This window comes from Phaethon aethereus (genome assembly GCF_964289735.1).
Source record: "Phaethon aethereus genome assembly, chromosome: 1".
In the NCBI taxonomy this organism is placed as follows: Eukaryota; Metazoa; Chordata; class Aves; order Phaethontiformes; family Phaethontidae; genus Phaethon; species Phaethon aethereus.
In genome coordinates, this window is record NC_138575.1 from 99,677,680 (window position 1) to 99,700,422 (window position 22,743).

Genomic DNA, 22,743 nt, shown 5'->3' on the forward strand with positions numbered 1-22,743 from the left:
CCTTGTCAACTGATGTGGTCACTCCATCATAGAAGGCCACTGGGTTGGTCAGACAAGACTTGCTCTATAGAAATTGCACTATTTTTAAGATTGGTCAATATGAAAGCTCTAAAAGCAAAATGCCTGTCTTTGCTTCCTTGAAAAGGAAAGTGCAGATTTATGGAGGAGATAGATTCTGGTTGTATTAAGTGAAAATACAGAGTTAACATATATGTATTTACAGATACTTGATGTGTTCTTTACAGTTCAATTAGCAGTTTTACTGTATATTAAGGAACGCATTTTGTGAATAATGTTTGAAGTTTAATACAGCAAATGAAAAATACCTGTTTATTTAAAAAATACTTCCTTACAGACAAAACAGAGGACTTCTGAAAGATATACCCTTGGTATTTAGTATTCAGCCTTTAGTAATTTGACAGTGAAAAATTATCTTTCAGAGCATTGTTTGGTTCCTTTTTCACTAGCATATGATGGAGTAGACCTCACTGTTGTACACCTGGTTGTCTCTGTGTCCTGTGTGAAGAGTATGGACATAATATGTTTGTACATATTTGTAACAAGCAGTTAAGAGAACTTGCTCACAAGGCATTATCCTTTGAAGATATGTAATAACGCAAGGGATCAAAAATAGATCTTGGAGGATCCATTCTGTGTATCACAGCAAATCCAGAAATCATTTTGGACAAAATGCTTTACCTGACAGCTGAATGCAGTGTGAGGCTGAGTGCGGGGCCGTCACGGAAAGGGAGTTGCTCAAAGAGGAGGTGGAAGCGATTGAGGCTGCCCTCTCTTGCTCCTTAAATATTCTGCGGCCGTGTTGACTCTTGTCGGGTGCAGTCCATAAACTGCTCTAGCGAACGCACTTATTAACCGGTCGACATCATAAAGCCATGGCGTAGGCTCTCTACACTGGGGGTAGCTTCTCTGGTAACACAGTAGAGTGGGTATGAGAACCCAAGCTCACAGCCGCTTCCCGGTATTACGGGGGGTAGCTGTGTGCGCCTGTGCGAGTGCCCGCACGTACGCAGGCACGCCGAACAAGTGAGCGCGTCCCCCGCGCCGCGTCACCTCACGGTGCGGTGGCAGAAAGTCACGGGCACGTGCAAAGCTCCGCAGCCGGCGCCGCCGGCAGTGGAGGGAGAGCCAGCTGGCTCAGAGGGTTTTGAATTTCGGGTGACTAGGGCTGTCGAGGCGCTGCGCGGCGCCACCGGCGGCGGGAGGACGTTTCGGCCCTCAGCAGACATTTCTCCAGCCCCAGACCGTCCCTCTCCTCCCTCCCCCGGACAGACGCCATGCCGGTTTCACCGGTGAGGTGGCGCGGAAAGAGAAGACAAGCGACGGTGACGGGTAGTTCGGTCGCTGCCGCGTGCCGTGGGCAGTACCGCGACAGAGCCCCGGAGAGGCGGATTTACCCCGCCCTCACAGAGAGGCCGAAGCAGCACCAGGACGCGCCTCCAGCGGCCGCCGCCGCCGCCGGGGCAGGGCCGTGGGCGGGGCGAGCAGCGGGCAGCCAATGGCTGGCCGTCGGGCAGCTGTGACAGCACCGCGCCCGGCCGGGCCGCACCTGTTACATAAAGGTGGGCGGTCGGCGGCTGCCGGCCCTGTCCCTGACCCGCCGCTGCGGCCTGGCCCGGCCCGGCCCGGCCCGGCTCGGCTCCCCAGCCCGGGGATGAGGCCGCCGGCCGGGAGGGAGGGCGGCCGGCGGCGGCGGCGGCGTCGGGCTGCGGGGGCCATGCCAGAGAGCAACGCGGACTGGATGGGCTCGCTGCCGGCGGCGCTGCGCTCCTACCCGCTCTCCAACCTGGCCATCCCGGGTAGGGCGGCGGGGCCGGGAGGGGAAGGGGTTGTTTGGGTGCCAGGACCTGTCCCGGCCGGCAGGGCCTGCGCCCACCGGGGCGGCCCCGGGGGTGGCGGGGCCAGGCGCTGAGGAGAGTCGTGGCGGCGGCATGTCCCCCCGTAGTGAAGCGCTCATAGGTGCTCGGGCGGGTGCTGCTGTCTCCAGTGCTCTTGCCGTTGGCTCGGCCGTGAGGCGTTTGCCCGTGCTGGGGAGCTGGGTGCTGGGTGTTTGCTTGAACTGTAGCCACCGTGTGGAGAAGCCTGGTGGGGTCTCAGCTCCTGTCTGTGAGTAAGGGCTAGCAGGCACCCCCTCCGTTGCAGGAGAGGAAGGGAGGCTTAATCTTCTGTCAGTACAACTCTGAATCTCTAACCCGTGGACCTGCTTGTTTTCATTGGCTTTAAAAAAAAAATGAAGGTAGCTGTGATCTCTGTAGGTCCTGTTTAAGGTTTCTTGCATTGTTTAAGCAAGGCTAAAAGCAGGTAGGGAGAAGGGTTTGTTTATATTGACTCTACCAGCTGGAGGGCCATCAGATGGAACTGTCTTTTATAGCAGCACCTATGTATGGCTTGTCAGAAAGTAAAAGAGTACAGCACTGTTGTGAAATATCCCAGTGCATGATGTTACACCAAAGACTATAAAATACTGTAAATACATACAAAGTGTTCCCCTTTTCTTTTAACTTATTCTCCAGTTAGTAAAATAACTAACTCCTAGCTCTTGCAGAGAGCTTCTAGGTTAAGAAGTTGGTGAGTGTCAACACTTCTGGTTTACAGATAGATAAACTGACAGATGAGGAAGACAACATATGACCCTAAAGTTACTTAGGAATAGGCTGGATTTCAGTCTGCGAATGACAAACAATAATCTAGTATTGCTTGTAGATGTCAGTAGAGAAGACTAGGGATGACTATTGTAGCAGTTCATTCTAATAGTGGATGTCAGGCTGGTCATTAGCAGTACAGGCTTGATTTTCGTGATAGTGCCTTAGCTTGTCAAAACCTTTTGGGTGTGTGTTGTATAGAGGACATGCGGAGACACTTCCCTAGAAACAGAGTGACTTCCTTTCTGCCAACAGAGAGAACCAAATGGCATTTGAAGCATGTAGAGAAGGTGCTACACACCTCCTGTGGGGTACTACAGCACTCGCTCACTGCTGTAGTTCCTGAACTAGAACAGTTGAAATCCCTTGTTTTAATCAAAAGTAACACCTTTCCCCTGGCCCCAACAGTAGCAAGATCATTTTCTGTAACACTGTTCATTTGGGGGGACAGAAAGGAAGTTCAGTCTTCATGTAAAATTCTAGCCTCTGGATTTTGGAATTTCATTCTGGTTTGGTGAACAGTAATAAATAACTTTTTGTGGCTGTAGTAGTTTTAAGGACTGTAAAACTTTGTTTGCAGAAGATTATGATACTGATTTGTGTTAGGTGTGTTGTCGCTGTCCATCACTTAAAATATTGGTTGTGGGATGTTTGTAGCAGAAGAACCAAGAAAAGGAGTTGTTGTTTCAGTAATGCTGCACTGTTTTTAAAATGACTAATGTTTTTTGAAAAAGCTTGCAGTGTATGTTTTTCTGTAGTCAAAGTTGCTGTATTTTCTCACCCCCTTCCTGTATGTACCTCATGCAACCTGTGAGCAGGGAAAAGACATTTTGGGTAGATGTTTGGGGATATTTTTTTTACCTTCAGTCCAGTGATTCTTTTGCTGAAGAAAGCAAAGGGTGGGGGGGCTTTTTGGGGGCCAAGGCGATGTTGCTAGCAAGGAAAGAATTGCATAACAAAACAGGTTACTGTTGAGGCATCTGTTTACAGATGCTGAACAGCAATGAAGGCCAATGCTACCTTCAAAAGAGAGATGAAAGGTAGGCTACAGGTCAAATGAGAAGCATTTTTGTCTCTGCTTAATACCTGTGTGTGCATATGACAGGTGTGACCTGCTTTTGTCCATCTTCAGATGCATTTGTTTTCACTGCTGGGCTGATGGACTCAACTTTCGGGGGATTTTTTTGTTTCCCTCCTTCCTCCCAATCACCCTTTGTGCATAGGGGCAGAGATGTAAGTAGTGAAGGTGCTGGAGCAGTTACAACTGTACAAATTTAAATAAAGTTAAAACAAGTCAGCATTCAACACCCTGAAACTGTTGTTTCATTTTGTTTTTTTACCTTGTTGTACTTTGGCAAAATGCAGCATTTGAAGGTTAAAAGATTCTACTTTTTTTTTTTAAAAAAAAAGGGGGTAAAATGTTGGCATGATGGGACTATTTCAAGTGAAAGAATTAGTAGTATACACAGAAAAGAAACTGTTTAGATATAATTCATCATATGGTATTGTACGGGGAAAGTCTTAGTAACCCTCTTGTATGAAGCTAAGGATGGTCTGTGTAGAGTTCTGCTTCTTTATCTGTTGCAAACAGCTTTGTTTTTAGAGCTGCTTGTTTTCACTGGCTTTAAAAAAAATGTAGCAGTGACCTCTGTGAGTCTTCTGTTACGTACACTATTCTATGATTCCCTGAGCTATTAAATGTGGTGTGAAACATGCTACCTGAGGACAGAGAAAGTAATTATTTGCTCAATTTTTAGAACTGACTGGTAACAATTAATGTTTAAGATGGGTCTTTCATGAGGTATGCCAGTTTGGTTTTTACATGCTGATTTGAGTCTGTGCTCAAAACAGAGGAGAGACTTTGAAAAATTTGGAGTCATCTTCCAAGGCTTGTGTGCCATCAGTTCCAGAGTTCAGTCTTTTCTGTTGTTTCTGCTGGAAAAACTCTAGGCTAAATTCTAAACCAGCATAGTCTCGTCCAAGGAAAAGGCATGAGATTTTCTGTGCAATGTGATGAGAGAAGTAATCTTTACAATGAGAAATTGCCAAAAATCAAGTAACTAAAATGTCATCAACTTCCATGCATAGAGTATAGTCAACAAATTAACCACCTTCAACAAGTGGTGACCTTGTGTGAAGCTCTGAGGGTTTTCTCTTAATTATATTCCAGACTAATCCTCTTTGAATGTGGATTTAAAAATGAACTGTTAAACATTTTGATTGTGAAAATGACCTTTGGCAGGGTAATGTATTGTATATTATAGTAGGTGTTTAATCTCAAGCTGGTTTTCTTCAAACAATTTTATTAAATAGTATACAGCTGTGACACTGACTACTTTCTTTGGTCATCTCTTAATCTGCATCTGTTGGTTTTCTTTTTTACCCCCCTTGAGAAATAGAACATAAGGAAAAGCTGCAGTGCTGTCACTAGTCTGCTTTAGAAGTAAATCAGCTATTTAATGAATTTGCTGGAGGAGCCTAACCTGTTTCTTGCTTGTACTTGCCTGCTAATAATTCATAGCACTGTGGCATGTCCAGTTTGTACTGTTTCACTTTGACTACTTGCCTTTCTAAGTAATTTTTGCAGTATCACAATTAGCTAGGTGCTAAAGTCTGATAAGTCTGTCTGCTTCTGAAGATACAGCACTGCTTTCCAGTTTCATCAAACTTTCACATGAATACTTCTGTTAGGACAGCTGAAACACTTTTTCTCTCTCAAGGTCCACTTTCTGCAGTTGTGATAAGCTTGTGCCTGTTGTCTTTAGACAGCAAAGCAATCTAGCAGATGCTAATAGAGTGTTCTATTAGTCCAACCTCCAAGGTGCTGCTGGATGAATGTGATGAGCAGAAGAGTAGGCAGTTCTGTTTTCCTTTGGGTCTTGGTAATAACGCATTTACTTAATCCTGTCTGGGTTATTCAATTCTAGAGTAACTAAGAGCCATGACACAACAGGAAGGCATACTTGCTATTTTTGATCAAACTGTATTCCTGGATTGGTCACCCATTTTGGTCAGGATAGTTAGCTGTGAGTTTTTCCCTGGTGCTGATTTTCTTTCTTTGTCTTCTAGAGGAAATTTATGATTACTTAGGTAAGGATCTACTAGTATATGGGAGGATAAGCAAGCTCCTTCTTGCAGGAGCACCCAGAATATTTATGGGTGCCACTTCATAATCGAGTAAGCTAGTCAAATGCTGCTTCTGTCCCCTGCCTGCCCTCTTCTGTTTCTTTGATCTCCCACCGCCTGAAAAAAAAAGACCAGGACTCCCATTTCCCTTCATTGGTGCTTGTTTGGTCCTACAAGCATAAATTAGTGCATTTGGCGAGTTAACCTGATGGAAAGCTTGTCTGTGTTGATGATAATGGTTTGGGGGGAGATTTTGTTGAAGTGATCCCTTCCAAAAAAGCTTCCCAAAACACCTGTTCATGTGCTTGGAAAAACCCCAGGATGGGTGTTGAAGCATGCAGCTGTCCTGAGGGACTGTGATGGTTAACATGGTATGTAACAGTGCTGTAGATGTAGGCAGGAAAGAAGAAGAGGTAGGATGGCTGTATTCAGAAAACATGGGGGATTATATTTACTTTCACATAGCTTTAGTGAACCTGTTGTTGAGGAAAGAATTAAGCTTAGCCAGGAACCAATTAATTTGAATCTGAACTAAGCTCAATTTGAATTGAGTCTCTAAAGAATTAGAGAGTTGAAAAACAGAAAATTTGGAAAAAGTAAAATGTTGTAGTTCATCACTTTGAAATGTGGTATTAAAAGAGGTCAGTTAACACCAATGTTTATGTCCCAGTTTTTTTTTAATCTTGAAATATAAATGTTCCTGTGTTGTAGGATGAATTTTTTACATCTGAGTCTGATTTGAAACACTAATGTTTTTGCCATCAAAAATTAATTTTTCAGGTACTGGTATGCCTAAAGCTCTACGTAACGCTAGGCAGGGTGTCCTGCTGGTGTGGAACATACACGGGCAGCCTGCATCTCTGAGGAAAGGTAGGGCAGCTCTTCAGTGAAGGCTTCTGGTGGCACAGAGAGCCTTTTCTGTCATCTTATCACAAAATCACTAAGGTTGCAAAAGACCTTCAAGATCATCAAGTCCAACCATCAACCCAACACCACCATGCCCACTAAACCATGTCCTGAAGTGCCATGTCTACATGGTTTTTGAATACTTCCAGTGATGGTGACTCCACTACTTCCCTGGGCAGCCTGTTCCAATGCTTGATCACTCTCTCGGTAAAGAAATTTTTCCTGATATCTAGCCTAAACCTCCCCTGGTGCAACTTGAGGCCATTTCCTCTTGTCCTATCACTAGTTACTTGGGAGAAGAAACCAACACCCACCTCCCCACAACCCCCTTTCAGGTAGTTGTAGAGCGCGATGAGGTCTCCCCTCAGCCTCCTCTTCTCCAGGGTGAACAACCCCAGTTCCCTTAGATGCTCCTCATAAGACTTGTGCTCCAGACCCCTCACTAGCTTCATTGCCCTTCTTTGGACATGCTCCAGCACCTCAATGTCCTTCTTGTAGTGAGGGGCCCAAAACTGAACACAGTATTCGAGGTGCGGCCTCACCAGTGCCGAGTACAGGGGCACAATCACTTCCCTACTCCTGCTGGCCACACTATTTCTGATACAGGCCAGGACGCTGTTGGCTTTCTTGGCCACCTGGGCACACTGCTGGCTCATGTTCAGCCGGCTGTCAACCAGCACCCCCATGTCCCTTTCCGCCCGGCAGCTCTCCAGCCACTACTCCCCAAGCCTGTAGCGTTGCATGGCGTTGTTGTGACCCAAGTGCAGGACCTGGCACTTGGCCTTGTTAAACCTCATACAGTTGACCGTGGCCCATCAATCCAGCCTGTCCAGATCCCTCTGCAGAGCCCTCCTACCCTCCAGCAGATCAACACTCCTGCCCAATATATTATGTATTCGTTTGTCCTCTGAAGGTATGTGGAAGGATGGCTAGGATCTCATTTCTAAGCAATGCAGGAGCATGTTGCAACTGCTGTACCTGCACTGGATGATTGGTGGAGAGTTGCCTGTGGGATGCTGGGTTATAAGTAGCTAAAGTTGATTGAAGAATGGAGTTTTACAGTTCCAGAAGCATTTTTTTAACAGAGGAAATAATTTTGTCTCAAATATGGCTAAAATAAGACTATATGGGAGAGATTAAAAAGGTGTTGAAATGTCTTTAATTTGTTTTTCACTGATATCTGAGATGTCCCTGGCCTTCTAAAATAGTAAATGTTGGTCTTCTGCTCTAAACCTCAGCATTTGTCAAGCTGCTCAACTCCCCACCCCCCCACCCCAACACACACACTTTCTAAAGTAACTTTTCAAAAAACTTCTAATTTAATGAATTTCCATAGTTTGTTCATGGTAGTGTCAGTATGACTGTAGCTGAAACTGTTGGTACTACAACATGCCACTGTTTGCTTTTTGCCAAGAGGATCACCCCACAAGCCTGAGGCAGAAACCTAATGGTTTTGATCCAAATGATCAAAGTCCTACAAAATGATCAGTCTTGTAAGGCAGAGCTTTACAAATATGGCCAGCAGGCAGTCTTAATGAGCAGTAGCCCTGCTAACCAAGCCTGTAGTAAAGCCTAAAGGGGGGACACGAAGGGTGGCGAGGTGTTTCCTGTCATGGTGAGCAGCTGTGAGTGGCTGCGTGGTGCTGTAGCCTGACTGCTGGGTGCTTGCTGTGCTCATGTCAGGCACGCGAGGAACGCCTGGAGCTGCTGGAGCCCTGGGCATCTTCTCATCTCCCCACCCACCAGCTCCAGCCAGCTCTGCTGTCCAGTGTGACTGCTCACCAAAAGCCCTGTGGGCTGCTTGCCTTTCAGTTGGCCAAGGCAGAACTGAAACGGTTCTTAAAAGAAGCAGCAGCCGTGTCCAGTTAAGAACTGGCCACTAGACCTTATTAGACTTGATTTATTTTTCTCTTTGGCTGCATGACCCTGAGGCGAGCTGCTGAACTTGCAGCTTTCTTGTTTCTTTGTTCATGGGCTGGTGTGTGCTATGGATGTGCCTCCTGAGAGGAGAAACAGTGGTGAGCTAGAGACAGCATCCTCCTTCCAAACAGTACTCCTTTGAAGTCCTAATTAAAGGGATCATTGGATTACCTAAACTGGCCATCTGTTGGGTTAAAGCTCAAAGGGAGGAAATATATAAGGTTAATATTCTGATTCACCAAGCTTTATTTTCCTTCCCAATTTAATTGGCATCTATCAATCAATGAGGTAGTAAGCATTAGAAGAAAGCATCTGCATAAGTATGGTGGTGTTGGATACGATTTGTAAAAACAGAGTTTTCAGGATGAACTTTTCCTGAAAGGACGAGTTATTTTAATACCTTGGTACTCTACTTCATTGTCACAGCAAATCTCAACTCTTGGTAGAGAGCTATTGGACTGCTATACTGATGAGAATATCTAATGGAAGTTGTTCCACTATTCCTGGTTAATAAAGTATTCCCTTTCTATGTCCCTATGTGAGGAACTAGTGTGGCAGACAGTGTATGCAGAAGTTGCCATGGAAAGCCTGCCTCAGATATTGGGGTTTCTCTTTTTAAAAGACTGCTGTCATCGGCTCAGCCAAAACCAAATTGTTCTCAAAATGGCACAATTTTCTTCAGACAGTATGAAGATCTTGATTTTTTTTTTTTTTTTTTTTAATCGGGGAAAAACTTTTTTCCTCCTTTTGTTAAAATCTGTGCCTTAGAGTGACGTAACTGCCTGGTAAACGAATGCAGAATGTGCGAAAGTTTTACTTCAAACAGAAAAACCCAATCATAATGTTGACAGAAATGGTTGTTGCTCTCCTGTGTGGTGTGAAAGTTCCAGTTTGCTTGCACTTCTGGAAAAGATGTATGAAGAGGGAAAAGTACTGTGTAATGAAAACCAGAAAAAAATTTCCCTAGAGCCTTTTCAAAAGAGAATGAGCCATTGGTCCACACATTCGAGTGGTGAAAACAGAGGAATATAGGGCTCTAAACTGAAGGTTTTTTCTTTTCAGAGTAGGTGGATCCATTTAGGCTTTGAAATGGTAGAGAAGTACTGCTACTTTCTGCTTTCCCAGTGCAGACAGCTGAGGTTGCTGATAACTGGGAAGTCATTGCTAAATCACAAAAAAATTAATGGCAATAACTCCTACCAATGCCAAATGGCTTTTTCCTGACTGAGAAGCAAACTACTAAGTGATATCGTGTTTGAGACAGTTTTAAGCAGTCTCTTTCTCGCTTTCTTTTTGTACCTCATTCCATCCTACTCCACTTCCCACCCTGAAAGGGGCAGTGGGGGAAATTAGGGTAATTCTTTGATAGGGAGAGGAAGTTTTCTTAAGAGGATTTGACCTGTACTAGTCTTTGTCCTGCCTAATGAGACTGCATTAAGAATACCTAAAGGGTGGTTCTGGGATTCTATTAAAATATAAATACTTATCTCAATAGTTTTAATAATTAATTATCAATGGGATGTTTTATATGCCTGCCTCTCCTCTTTCTGCTGGGCAAGTTAATAGGAACTATTTGATTTGCTTTTCATTAGTGAAGAGTTTTTAAGATGTTAATCTTTTGATTGGAAAATCTGGATTGTTAGTGACCTGAATCCTGAGGGCTTTTGGGCTTTGAGAAGCACTTTTTATACCTTTTTTCCCCTCAGTTCTGGCACACACAGGACATCTGGTTTAGAAGAATGTTTGTGGGACAGCCTTAACTTGCTAGCACTTGTATCCTCTGTTTTTGGAACTTGCTTACTGTGCTTCTAGATGTCTTGGCTATGTAATGCTTGCTATGCTGTCATGTGTGGTGTTTTGTAATATATGGGGAATGTACTTCATCTAGTGAGCAAAGCTTGCTCTAAGAAATTTGGCATCACTACAGCTAGGGTGATGTAAATGACCCTTTAATGCTTTTAGTGGGTTGGACAGTACATTGACCTTGCTTCTTACAAATGTTTAACGTAATAGAAGAGATTTTCTTGAATTTTTTCGTTCTGTTTATTCCATTAATGTGAAGATCAAAACAAATTAGTCCGATTTAGTTAACCTTACTGACCGCACACCTTCCTGCCTTTCTGTTTTCATGCTTGTTTCTTGGATAGACTTTTGCAGAAAGTGTCTTTAACTGCAGCTTCTGCCTAGTCCTCAGCCTTGCAACCAGGGAGACTAGTGATACAACTATAGACATGCTTGTATCTGAAAAAACAGGAGTTCTTGTCTTGTTTTCAAGTAATTGGTAGTGCACAAGTATGATCTATGTTGGAAGATCTCTGCACTTTTCATGCCTTGTAAACATATTTTTAACATTTCTTGAAGGTAAATTTACAGGCTTGTAAAAGGACACCAGTGTTGGTGAGATGATGCCGATTCTTATCCCTGTGCTGCAGCTGTATATGGAGAAAGTACTGGTGTGGAAACAAAAGATAACACAAAGTGATATGCCTAGTAATTGTTGAAATTCAAGGGTTGGTAACATTCTGTTGATTAGTGTCATTTGTTTGAGCTACAATATGGGTTAATTTGACTATCTGTGACTAAGTAGCATGACAAGTAGGCGCACTAGAAAGTTAGACCTTGCTGCAGATGTGATGATAAAAGGCTGCTTTCTAACAATTAGTACAAAGACTTCAACAAAAGTCATTCTGAGCAGTGAAATACAATCTATTTAACATACAAATTGAATTGAGAAGTGATCTAGTTAATATACAATTAACTTGAGAAATTAGTGTAAGGAGAATAAAAAAGGGTTTAAAGATATTAATAAAAACTAATCCACAGTTGCACTTAGTGGGATAAAATTGAGAGGACTATCCATCATTTTAACAATCTGGCATCTGGAAGATAGCTCCTTAATACTATTCTATCATATCATAGCCTTTGATGGTTAAATATCTGGGCATCTGATGGGATGTGACTGCTTTCCTTGAAGCTTCCAGTCTTTGTCAGATGAAAGAAATGAAACCAAAGTAGAGCATCCATTGTCTGTCACTCTGTAAGAGCTGCCAGCTGATTAGCAGTCCCCGAATTTTTTTTTTCTTTGAATGTGCACGCTTTCATGCTTCAATTTAATGCTTGCTGGTTCATACTATGCATCTTCAGCCTATTGGAAGCAATTGGCAAATCATTGTCTCTTTGTTTTATTTCATGTGCCTAGCTTGGTTTTGGGAAGGGCCGAGCAACAGATTGGTGTCATGTCACTGGAGCAGCTCAGTAAGGTCTGCAACCTGAATGCTAATCCGTTCTCACGTACAGTGATTCAAGAAGTGTGCTGCGTCTGCAAGAACATGCCCTTGAGGCAGTTCAGACTGGGGTTCTGGCCTCTGTTTGCCTAAAGGACAACAAAGACTGTTTTTTTGCCTTTTCTATGCCTTTTGATTTCGCAGTCTTGTAAGATGGAAATTATAAATACCTGGGTTAGTTGCTTTGTTCACAATCAACAAGTTTAAACAATGGATTTATTGAGTCAATACAGAGTGTTACTTACTTTTTAAGATGTCAGGTATTATCTGAAATGTTTTGCTGATGAGACTTCTTGAGCTTTTTTAATTTTCCTAAGAAGGTGGTCAGTATAATTTGGAGATGCACACCATTTGGGCTGGGGGGAACACAAACCATAAAGGATACACAGAAAAGACTTCTCTGTGTATGTTGCTGTGAGTTTTGTGATGCTTGCTCTGTTCAGCATCTGCCAGGCCCTTTGCTGTTACTGTGCAATGTTACAACATCTGAGTATCTTCACGCATTCTTGCGTTAGACTTTAACTGAGAATGTGGTTAGTAGCTCTAACACTGAGCTTCTAAGAAGATGCAGCTGGTCTGCTCCATGCTTCTGGTGTAGGTTCTGGCCTTCACCTTTGAAATTGTACAGGACTGGGTTGCTGTACGCTATGCTTTTTTCAAAATGAAATCATGCTGGATCAGCAATCGGCCTGGCTCATGCCATGGCTACAGAGTGGCTAGGCCTTTCATGGAGTTTAGGGATAGAGCGAAGGAGAGCAGGGATTATTTTGATGTCATGATGCAATCAGCTTAGCATGTAGCTTAACATCACAGCTAAGCTATATTAAAAGCCAGTGGCTGAGCTGGTAACATAACACAGTGATCTTTAATTTAAGAAGAGTCTGGTAGATGATGTGGATCCTTACCCAGCTCTTACCTCTCAGCCCAACAAGTATCCAGTTCTGTTGCTTCAGGTTTTCAGTTTGCTTTTCTCTCTTACCTGAGTAAAAATGTTCTGGGTCCAGGTTTGACTTAGGTATTTCTCATAGTTGGTGGCTGCCTTCTGTAAATGACCACTGAAAATCTAATTGAACTTCTGCTATGTATTTCGAGCCTCACTATTGATGATACTCCCCTGTCCTTCTTATAAGGTGGTCTTCTACCAACTGTGAAAAGGAGGGCTTGTTTTTAGATGCTCCAGCTCATGTTCTATTTGGTTATATCTAGGTGTACATGTTGACTTCATTGTAAATGAGAAGTCCAATTTCCTAGGCTTAAAAGCAGAGGTGCAGTTTTAAGGAACTTTTCTAACTATATAAGTATTGTCACATAGTTCAGTTTCTCAAATAGCTGCCCTGTTAAGGACTGCAGTTCTTGAAGTATGTGTTGAAAAAGTTGCAATGTGCATGTGGCTTGTTTTCTTTCTTGTTACTTTCTAGAGCTATGAATAGAATTTGGTTTGTGATAATGCAAGGAGAAATTTGAGGTTTGTGTCCTTAAATGTACTTTGTATGGGGCAATCTGCAAATGAAAGGCTTTTGTAGCTATAAAGTATATGATCAGGCTTGAGAAAACAAGTAGTTTCTTGGCCCAGATTTGCGTAGGCAACTCTGAGTTGGCAACAATATATTTGGTGCTAGATAAAATTGTCATTCCTTCCTAAGTCAGATTTATCAGTGACACTGTCTGAGGGAGCATAATAGTGTGACTGACTGCTGTAGACAGTGCTAGCAGCTGCTGCACAGCCTTAGTTAAAAGGAAAAGAAAATGTTTCTTATGGCCTTATAGTAGTATGTTAAACAATCTTCTACAGAGGCCTAAATAGAGGAAGAAATTAAAATGGATAGAATTGAGAACTTAAACCCAAACAAACACCCACACAAAGAAAAACAAAAACCCCTGTGATTCCTTTATGCAAAGTGACCTATTCTGAGGCAGAAGATAAGCTCCCTGCAATTGAAGTCTCCTTTCTAAATATTGTAGAAGCTCAAAAGGCTCCTTCTGCTGTATGGGGAGGTGTATGGAACTCAAACATCTGTGAGCTGCAGCAGTATGACCAGGCCTTATATGACTTCTGAAATGTTTTCTAGATGTTTGATCCTGTACTTTGCTTGGGGTTACATATTTGGACATGGGAAAAATCTAGGTGTAATCCAAAACTGACAGCTACTTTTTGATGTAGTTTACTGTGACCCAGGTACTAAACAGCTTTGTAAGCTAACATCTTTTGAAAACTGCTTGTTTTGTTACTTGTTACTTGTTTCTAGAAGGCTGAATGGAAAGCCACATAAGAGGCACACTTTTACAAAGACTGAAGAATTCGTGAAGAGTTGATCAGAATTAGTTTTTAGTGTTCACTTGTAAAGGCAGTAAACTAAACTTCACGGTTGAGTTTCAGTGCTTTTGAACTAGTTGAAATGCATGGAGAAAGAGTGCATTTAAGGTAATTGTGAACTGGTTTGGTTTGCACACAGTCTGTACCTGTGTCTAGGTTAAAAAGTCCTGACAAGATAATCCTGTGGAGATCATAATCTTGTTTATAGCTCTGACCTTGCATCACAGGAAATGCATCAGTCTTCAAGTGAGCACTGGTACATAAATAAAAGGTTTGGATAAAAGAGGCTGTGGATGCCTCAAATGTTTTAAAATTGGGAATGACAAAATGGGATTTTAAGAGTTGCAGGCTGAGGTAGAGGAAGAAATTCTAGAGAGAAGGATAGTCCCAAAAGCAGGGGCAGGAACCCTGGGGCATGCAGCAAGGGAAAAGGCAGGTGCCAGCAGCATGATATGGGGTCACTGTACCCCCAAGGCAGCTGGAAAAGGAGCTGCTTGTGGTGACAGGGGGTGAAGATGCTTTCCCTGTACTTCAGCAAAGTGAGTGTGCAGGGAGTGGGGTTTGGCTCAGTCGAGAACTTCCCATCTGCTGTCTCAAAGAAAGGGAAGCAGGGATGTTAGAGCTCCTGCAGTGTTTTTCCTAGCAGGGGCTTCACAGGGAAGTCATGCCTGGAGTGGTTGTAGCTTCTTGGCCAGAATGTCAGTGCCTGGTGTAAATTATTAAAATCCCTGGTCAACTTCAGTCCGTGGTGCATCAGCTTCTGCCCATCTTTGCTTCATGTTGCCTTGGTACAGTGCAAACTGAGATACACTGCCCTGTTACCCTTTGTTCTGTTACTGATTTGGCTGAGCGAGGGATCTTTCATTGACTCTGAAGCTGTTATTTTGAAGGAGTTTTGTTATTTCTCAGTTTTGTTTCCAATTACTACTGAATTTTCAGTTGGAGGTTTTCCTCTGGTTAGCACAAATTTTATACTAGAGATGCAGTTTCTTTGCCAAGGTACAGGTTGTGTTACAGGAGCTTTGTCGGACATGCATTATTTTGGCAGGGACTGGCAATTTTTATTGTTGGTCGTCTCTTTTGGTGAATTTTATATTCGCAATATCTGTGGTCACTTAAAAGCACTGCCAGGTAAAAGACGCGTGCATGAACTTGTTTAACACGAGCTTGGTATCGAACCACACAGTAACTGGTGGTGTACTCAATTGTTCCACCTCTAAGCTCAGCCAGTTGTTGCCCACTGTTCAAACTACTAATCATTTATTTACCATTTTGGGGCTAAATTGAGATGCACTGGTAAGGCACATGCATGTATAAATCCTTCTATCACGTGAGTAATGATATCTGTTCCAAGAACTTTGGTGTATTAGGCCAAGATTTGGTTTACCAGGTAGAATGAAAATAAAGCCTCAGATTCTTTAAATAAAGCTGGAGTCTTATCTCAAATCAGTGATGTAAAAGGCTCTGGGAAAACTTTGGAGGTAGACTGATGGTTTGTAAATGAAGGAAGGTTAGAAGAAAGTTTCTTTTACTGCTGATGTTTATCTTATGGTCACAATTTTCAGAATGCATTGAACTGGGGAGTTCACGCAAGAAAACGGTTCAAACGGAGAACCTTAAGCATAGCTCTTGTTGTACAGGTAGGGAAGATTAAGATGTAAAGGATAGTCTTAAAGATGCACACTTGAGCATAACTTCTGCGACCCTGCCATGCATGTAGGACTTCTTTTGTTTACAGGGCACATGGGTATGTGTGTTTCGGGGGAGTCAGTTTTCTAAAATTAAATATTCTTGGCTTTTGTTTCTAGGTTCACATGATTCTTTCAGCTACTGGGTTGATGAGAAATCTCCTGTGGGACCAGACCAAGCCACAGCCATCAAACGTTTGGCCAGAATTTCTTTGGTTAAAAAGATCATGAAGAAATGGTCAGTGACTCAAAATCTGACTTTCAAAGAGCAGTTGGAAGGTGGGATCCGCTACTTTGATCTTCGTGTATCTTCCAAACCTGGGGAAATAGGACAAGAGATTTACTTCATACATGGCTTGTTTGGCATCAAAGTATGGGATGGACTGAAGGAGATCAACACCTTTCTTGAGCAGCACCCCAAGGAAGTAATCTTCCTGGATTTCAATCACTTCTATGCCATGGATGACAGCCATCACTTCTTCTTGATCAACAGGATCCGCTCAGCCTTTGGATCCAAGCTTTGTTCTGTTGAATGTGTAGAGTATGTGACGTTACAGTACATGTGGGAGAAGAAACAGCAGGTAGGGAAAGGATGTGTAATGTTTTTAAAACCCAGAAGGTTAAGATTTAAATAGAGGCTAGGCTTGGTTCCACTCAGAGGAATTGGATGCTGCTGACAGCCAATTTAAAGCCTGCGAGGGCCTCCTATGTAGTGTGCGTGTTTTGCTCTGTTTATTTGCAGCTATGTAGCCCCTCTACCCACAGTGTGGCTAGATTGTGTCCTGCTCCCAAGCATGTTCCTTAAGTAAATGATAGTATCCACAGGGCCTTGTGCTCCTTACCAATGATTCCCTTTTCTGGAAGACCATGTTATGCTGACTTGTGGTGGTGAGAGTTTGATAAACCATTGTCTTTTTGCCAGTGTGAAGCATATAAGCTTTAACATGACTAAGGTATCTACAGAATGTCTTAGCTTCTTTGCAGCTGCCCCAATCTATAGTGGCAGGGTTTAAAGGCCTCTTTGTGGTAGCTGCTCACATGTATACGCACAAACTGAGAAAAGGGTTTCAGCAACTGCATGTAATGTCTAAACTGTAAAATAGGTGAGGCTTTGAGGAGTTCCTCTGAACTGGTGCTGTCAGTGCTAAGGTCCAAAATGAATAATTTCTAAGTTTGGGTGTTAATAAAAATTGTTGCATCTCTCTGATATAGAACCACCTTACAAGGCATAAAATACAGACCTCTGATTTAGAGAAGATTTTGCTGACAGCAACACTGGCTTTGGCATCTCATGCAGTAAGTGCGAGTGGAATGCCATTGTGCCAGTCAGCCCAGTACGCTTTAGCCACTTAATAGGAGTTCTGCATAAGATTGCAAGACAGCTAAAATCCTTAACTTCCAGTACAGGTGGTAACGTTCTCTGACAGTGCTTTGAATGACATTTCAGTATACTCCTGGCAACTTTTTCATTTTTAAACTGATTACCCTCAAAGCCTGAAGCAATCCTGTCCTCATAGCTAACCAAACTGACCTCCATCTCCTTTGTTGGCAACAGTGCAACAAATTTACTGACACTTATAACTTGGGAGCAGTTTCTATTTGCTTGGTCCTCTTAAGTGCTATGCTACCCACGGCAATACTGCATAAGCATAAACTAATGCAACATTCTGTTTAAAGATAAATAGTTGTGGGTTTTGATTTTTTTTCTCCTGTTTTTCTTTGTTCTGTTAGGTTCTTATATTCTACCACTACCCTTTGTATCGGGAATACCCCTTCCTGTGGCCAGGGAATAAAATGCCAGCACCATGGGCTAATACAACCAACGTGCACAAACTGTTGCAGTTCCTGGAGACCACTCTTGAGGAACGAAGTCGTTACGGGACTTTTCATGTTTCTCAAGCAATTCTCACGCCTCGAGTGAAAACGATTGCACGGCACCTAATTCGTGGTCTGAAGAACACACTTGTTCATAGGTAAGGATTTTTCTTGATTTCTCAGTTCTTTACTTACTGTGTTTCATGTTGAAAGAGGCACTGAGTAAGCAATAAACTATGAAGTCTTTGCTTAGAAGTAAAACTTGATGAAAGCATTCAATTTAGCTTCATTACTGTTGCTCATGGGATACTTGCAGTCATTAAAAATAAAGAATTATTGAAAATAATGAAGTAACAGGGTATATATGTAAGTGTGTGTTTCCTGGTAATTGGAGCTCTTTCTGAATGTGATGTGATTTCATAAAATACGGCTTGGACCTGTTGTTTTAAACCAGTAATTAATTTGAAATTGGCTCAACTTTGGCAGGGCGGGGGGGGGGGAAGCTTGTGCCACAGAGGAAAATTGCATATTTGTGGGCTCAGATTTGTATTTGTTTGTACAAATCTGTCTCTAACTTAGGTAATGGCCAAAGATGTATGACATGGGGCAGTATTATCTTGGGATTTTCTACCGAAAATTAGATTAACAATTTGACCTTTTTACACCACTGACTGTTGGGCAATTAATTTGCCCATGAGTAAGATTATTAGAAGAGGGTTTTGTTTTCAGTAGCACAGAGTGCCAGGGATTTTTGAGCGTTAACAGCATGACCAGGGTAGGATCCATGTGACTTCATTTTATGGTATTATCACATTGTAGCCTGTTTGCTAAAAATTGCTAGAACTGTAACCGTCCTGGTGGGGTCTGGTCTCCTCGCTCACTGTTTAATATTGCCTGTTTTGATGTCACTAACAGTTTATCTTGCCATAATGCTAGTAAATTCTAAATTACACTTGTGCAGGTGGTCACAACTGGTCTAATTTGATCAGCAACTGAGCTTAACACTAAGCAGCAAGATAAATAAACATCTTCAGCAGCCAATTCATGTTCCCTTTGGCAGAATCGCTGGCCACTCTAGAAGTAATTACAGTATTGTTATTTCGAAGCCAAAGTCAATGTAACTTGTTTTAAATCCTTTCTGAAAAGAGCAAGTGTTGTGCTTCTTCAGTCACAACAGTTGTTGACAGAAGTAAGAAAATTCCAGGTGAAGTATATTAATCAGTCTCCTTCATGTTTACAGACATTAATCTAGCAAAAGATAATTAAATGCAAATGATATTTGCCACAATATATTCAGGCCTCCCCTCTGGCTTGCGCTTTTGCCCACACCTGTGTGGTCAGCATTAGACACTAGATGGTGCTCAGGGGCTTTAAGACGGGCGTTTGCTGTCACAAGTTGCACAAATGTAAATATGTGTGCTTGGTGGGATTGCTTCACAGAAAGCACGGAGGTAACTTACACCTGTGTACTGCATATTAAATGTGCTGTTGTCTCATGGTTAAGGAAAGGTTATACTGAATTTCTATTTTAAAACTAGTAAAGGATCATCTAATTTCATGGAATGGGCAAGCAGTTTTTTTCAAGTGAGTCCTGGCACAAATCCAGGCTGTAAGCCACTGGTAGGCTGTAAGCCTGCTTTCACACCATCCCTTTCCCTCAGCCCCATCGTTACCACTTGTTTGAAAGTGAACTGTGAAAATTTAAAATAGATGCTGCTGTTTGCTAAAGCATGATTGCTCGTATACATTTACACATGCTAGCTGATTTGTATATCTAAATCTGTCTTTGCAGCTCTGTGTAATGTCTACCTTCTTATATGGAAATTTTGCCCTGAATATGAATATTTAAGCGTTCTTAAGCTCTTGCTAAAGTAGTGTGCAACATTCACACTTAACTGGCTGAAGTCTGGTCTGTCTCTTGACAGGGACAGTAATCATGCTTTCATTCAAGTTCTCTCTTGGTTCTTGACAAGATTCTTTTTTTTTTTTTTCTACTGGAGCAAGAGCTGTGGGGTGTTTTTAGGGTTTTTTTTTCCTTCCCCATCCTGTTAGCTAATTCACTTGCCTACCACTGCCTTGTATAATTTTGTATGTGTATTATGGCACTAATTTAAATAATTCTAATATAGTCATTTGTCTGTGTCCTGAAAACCCTGGTGTTTGCATATTAGAGTGCGAAAAAGCTCGTGCAGGCTGCTGACTTGCACTCTGCCCAAGAAATTACTTGAAATTTCTCCCCACAGTAGAATTGTTAACTCCATATAACTCAATGCCTGAAGACACCTCGCCTTTCTCTGGTTACAGTGAGGTATGGTGGGATGTTCAACCCCTGTAGAGCTGAGGGCTCAATTCTGGGTTTGGTTTCCCTGATCCTGTTGCTCTGGGTGGGTCTGGAGACTGAAAGAAGTTTGGCAGAAAAGCAGCATGCTGCTGCCAACAACTTCTTTCCTGCCCACCCTAAGGCAGAGGTGAGCAGTCAAACATCTTCAAGAGCATTGCTTTGTGCTACGCTGAAGTCTGCTGTGTGAAATCAAGCTTTTGGTTCAACACGTAGTTGGGTAAAAAGAAATCAGGATTGGAGGAAATTGTAGTGCAGCATTAAATCCTGAAGCACAGTTTGTTCAGTGAATGCAAAGTTTTGTATGCATGGTAGTTGGAATTGATGACTGACCAATATTTCTATTTGATAGCTAATGACCGCATGCAGTCTTCTCATCGGTTGCATTTTGGGCAGCAGTTGGGACCTGATCAGAAATGTGAGATAACATAATGTGTAAACAGCATGTTGTATTGGAAGTAAGTACAGCATGTATAGAGAAGAGTCTCTTTTAAAATGTTTAATTTTCTTTATTTCAATTTCTTTAGGAACCTGCCCATGATTTTGAATTGGGTGAAAGCACAGAAGCCAGGTGTTATGGGTGTTAACATAATTACATCAGACTTTGTGGAGCTGGTTGACTTTGCTGCTACAGTTATTGCATTAAATGACCTCCTTCTAGAAGAGGATGAATCTGCAGCTAAATCCTGATTACTGTGCCCCACTTGTGCTCTCTCAGTGGACATCTTCGAACTACTCTAAATGTTTTATTTGTTAAGTAAAACCTATTGTAATCGCTGTTTATTTAAAAATTTTCTAGTGGAAGTGTGGTTAAACATCACCTACAGGCGGGTCCCTTCTCCCAGTGATGTGTGGATCTGCGTGGAACAGAGTGCTGTCTGAGTGCTGCTCTGTGCATGTCTGTGGCTACATGTTCGACGTGTTGGCATGTCTGCCTGCCAACAAGAGGCTGGCCTCTAGAGCAGATGTACCCGATTATGGTGCCTGTCTCCCTGGTGACTGGACTCACTGTGCCCTCGTGCGTGCGTCCTGCTTATTTCTCAACGCCAGGGCTCAAACCACGGATCACTGCTGATCCCTTAACAGCAGTGTGACCAGGCTGGCCGAGACGGTATTGTTCTTTGGCCACCTCAGGCATAGCTGGGCTCAGCTGGAGGCTGCTGCTGCATTCATCATGCAGTTTTAGACACTACCTCTGACTTGAAGAAACAATATTGGTGGTGTTCAGGGGGGAAGCTGTTACACTGTGTTGAATATGAGAGGGGCAAAGGCTTGGCACGCTCTGCCTCCTTGGACTCCAACCTCTTCTTCTGGACCTCCTTATTTTACTTTAATACTTTTATTGCAACCATGTTGAAGTGTGTTTCTTTTGGCATTAATTTGGAGAATATTTCAGTCTTCAAACTATGAGGATCATAACTCACAAGTCTGAATTCCTGTTGTGAGACATTTGAGAAACCACAGCACAACCTTTCTCTTTTGCTTGCCGGTCATTTGTTTTTTCCATCCATTGAGTTTTCTTTGGGGAAAGTCTCCCACCCAGATGGCCTTTCTCTGGAAGGAGGTGGACTAAGTGGGAGTTTGCTTGGTATTCAAAGAACTAGAGCTGACAGGGACTGCTCAAAACCCAAATATTGAATCTCTGATTTGCAATGTGACTGTGAATTCTAAAATCAGACCCAAAAGTTGTGCTTGTCAGAGCCACAGCTATGGAGGAGAAACTTCCCCAGCCTGGACCCACTTGCTGCTTCTTTTTATAGTCATACTAATTTTTCTGTTGATTAACAACAAAAGGTGACTATGTCTGCTTGAGCAAATGCAGTCACATGTTGGTACTTATCAACATTGAGTTGACTAGCTGATAGCCGTCCTACAGTCTGATTTCTCTTTGGTTAAAAAAGAAAACCCACAGAAGGGAGGGATTAGCAGATACTTCTCTGTTCAGTCATCTTCCTAAAGCAACTGTAGGTGCACTAATTATTTAGCGATTATGAATTTGTTTTAATCTCGAAGCTATTTATAATAGAATGGTTTGTCTTTACAGATATTGTATTCAAAAGAAAAGTGGATCTCCAGATTTATTATTTGTTATCGTATCCTGTGTCTGCCATCATGGTCTGACAGCCCAGAAAAATTTAAAACCTCTTTGCTTGCTTGTCGCAAACTCTGAACTCAGGACAAGTTTATCTAAAGCTTTACAAACTTCCCGTGTGAACCTTGTCTGAGTTCTAGTGTCCTGGTTTCAGCCAGGATAGATTTATCTGTTTGTTGCATGGTTTTCATTAGAGTTCCTTGATTTTTTTTTTTTCTTTAACTGAATCCTTTTTCTAAGGGAGTTGGTGGTTGGGAGTGTCTGTCTCAAGCCATCTTTCTCTTTTCCTCTTGTGTTTCAGTGATGGGGGCAAGTAATGAAAATCAGTTTTTGGGAACTAAAACTCAAATTCTTACTTTAAAACTTCCTTTGAAAACCCCCAGCAGAAGGTTTTTATTTTGGTTGGGTTTTTTTCTTGTTCATGAAACTGTTGGAACCTGTTTTGAACAGCACTATTTTGTTTGCAAAGTTATTTAAAATATCTGGATTTTTGTTAGCTGAATTTTGTGTTAACTGTTGTTCTCATGGCCCCAAATGAAACTCCACCATAGTGTTAAATTATGAGCTTGGTTTTTAGTGGTCTTTTAGCTGCAAATTTTA

General features: G+C 42.4%; 1 protein-coding gene across 1 annotated transcript; it reads left to right on the forward strand.

Moving 5' to 3' along the window:
* Positions 1–1,672: 1,672 nt before the first annotated feature.
* On the forward strand, positions 1,673–20,741 carry PLCXD2 (phosphatidylinositol specific phospholipase C X domain containing 2; the record flags this gene model as incomplete). Its single annotated transcript, XM_081997996.1, has 4 exons — positions 1,673–1,817; positions 16,019–16,479; positions 17,630–17,871; positions 20,579–20,741. The coding sequence occupies 4 exons, from the start codon at positions 1,673–1,675 to the stop codon at positions 20,739–20,741; spliced, it is 1,011 nt and encodes a 336-aa protein (XP_081854122.1).
* Positions 20,742–22,743: the final 2,002 nt, after the last annotated feature.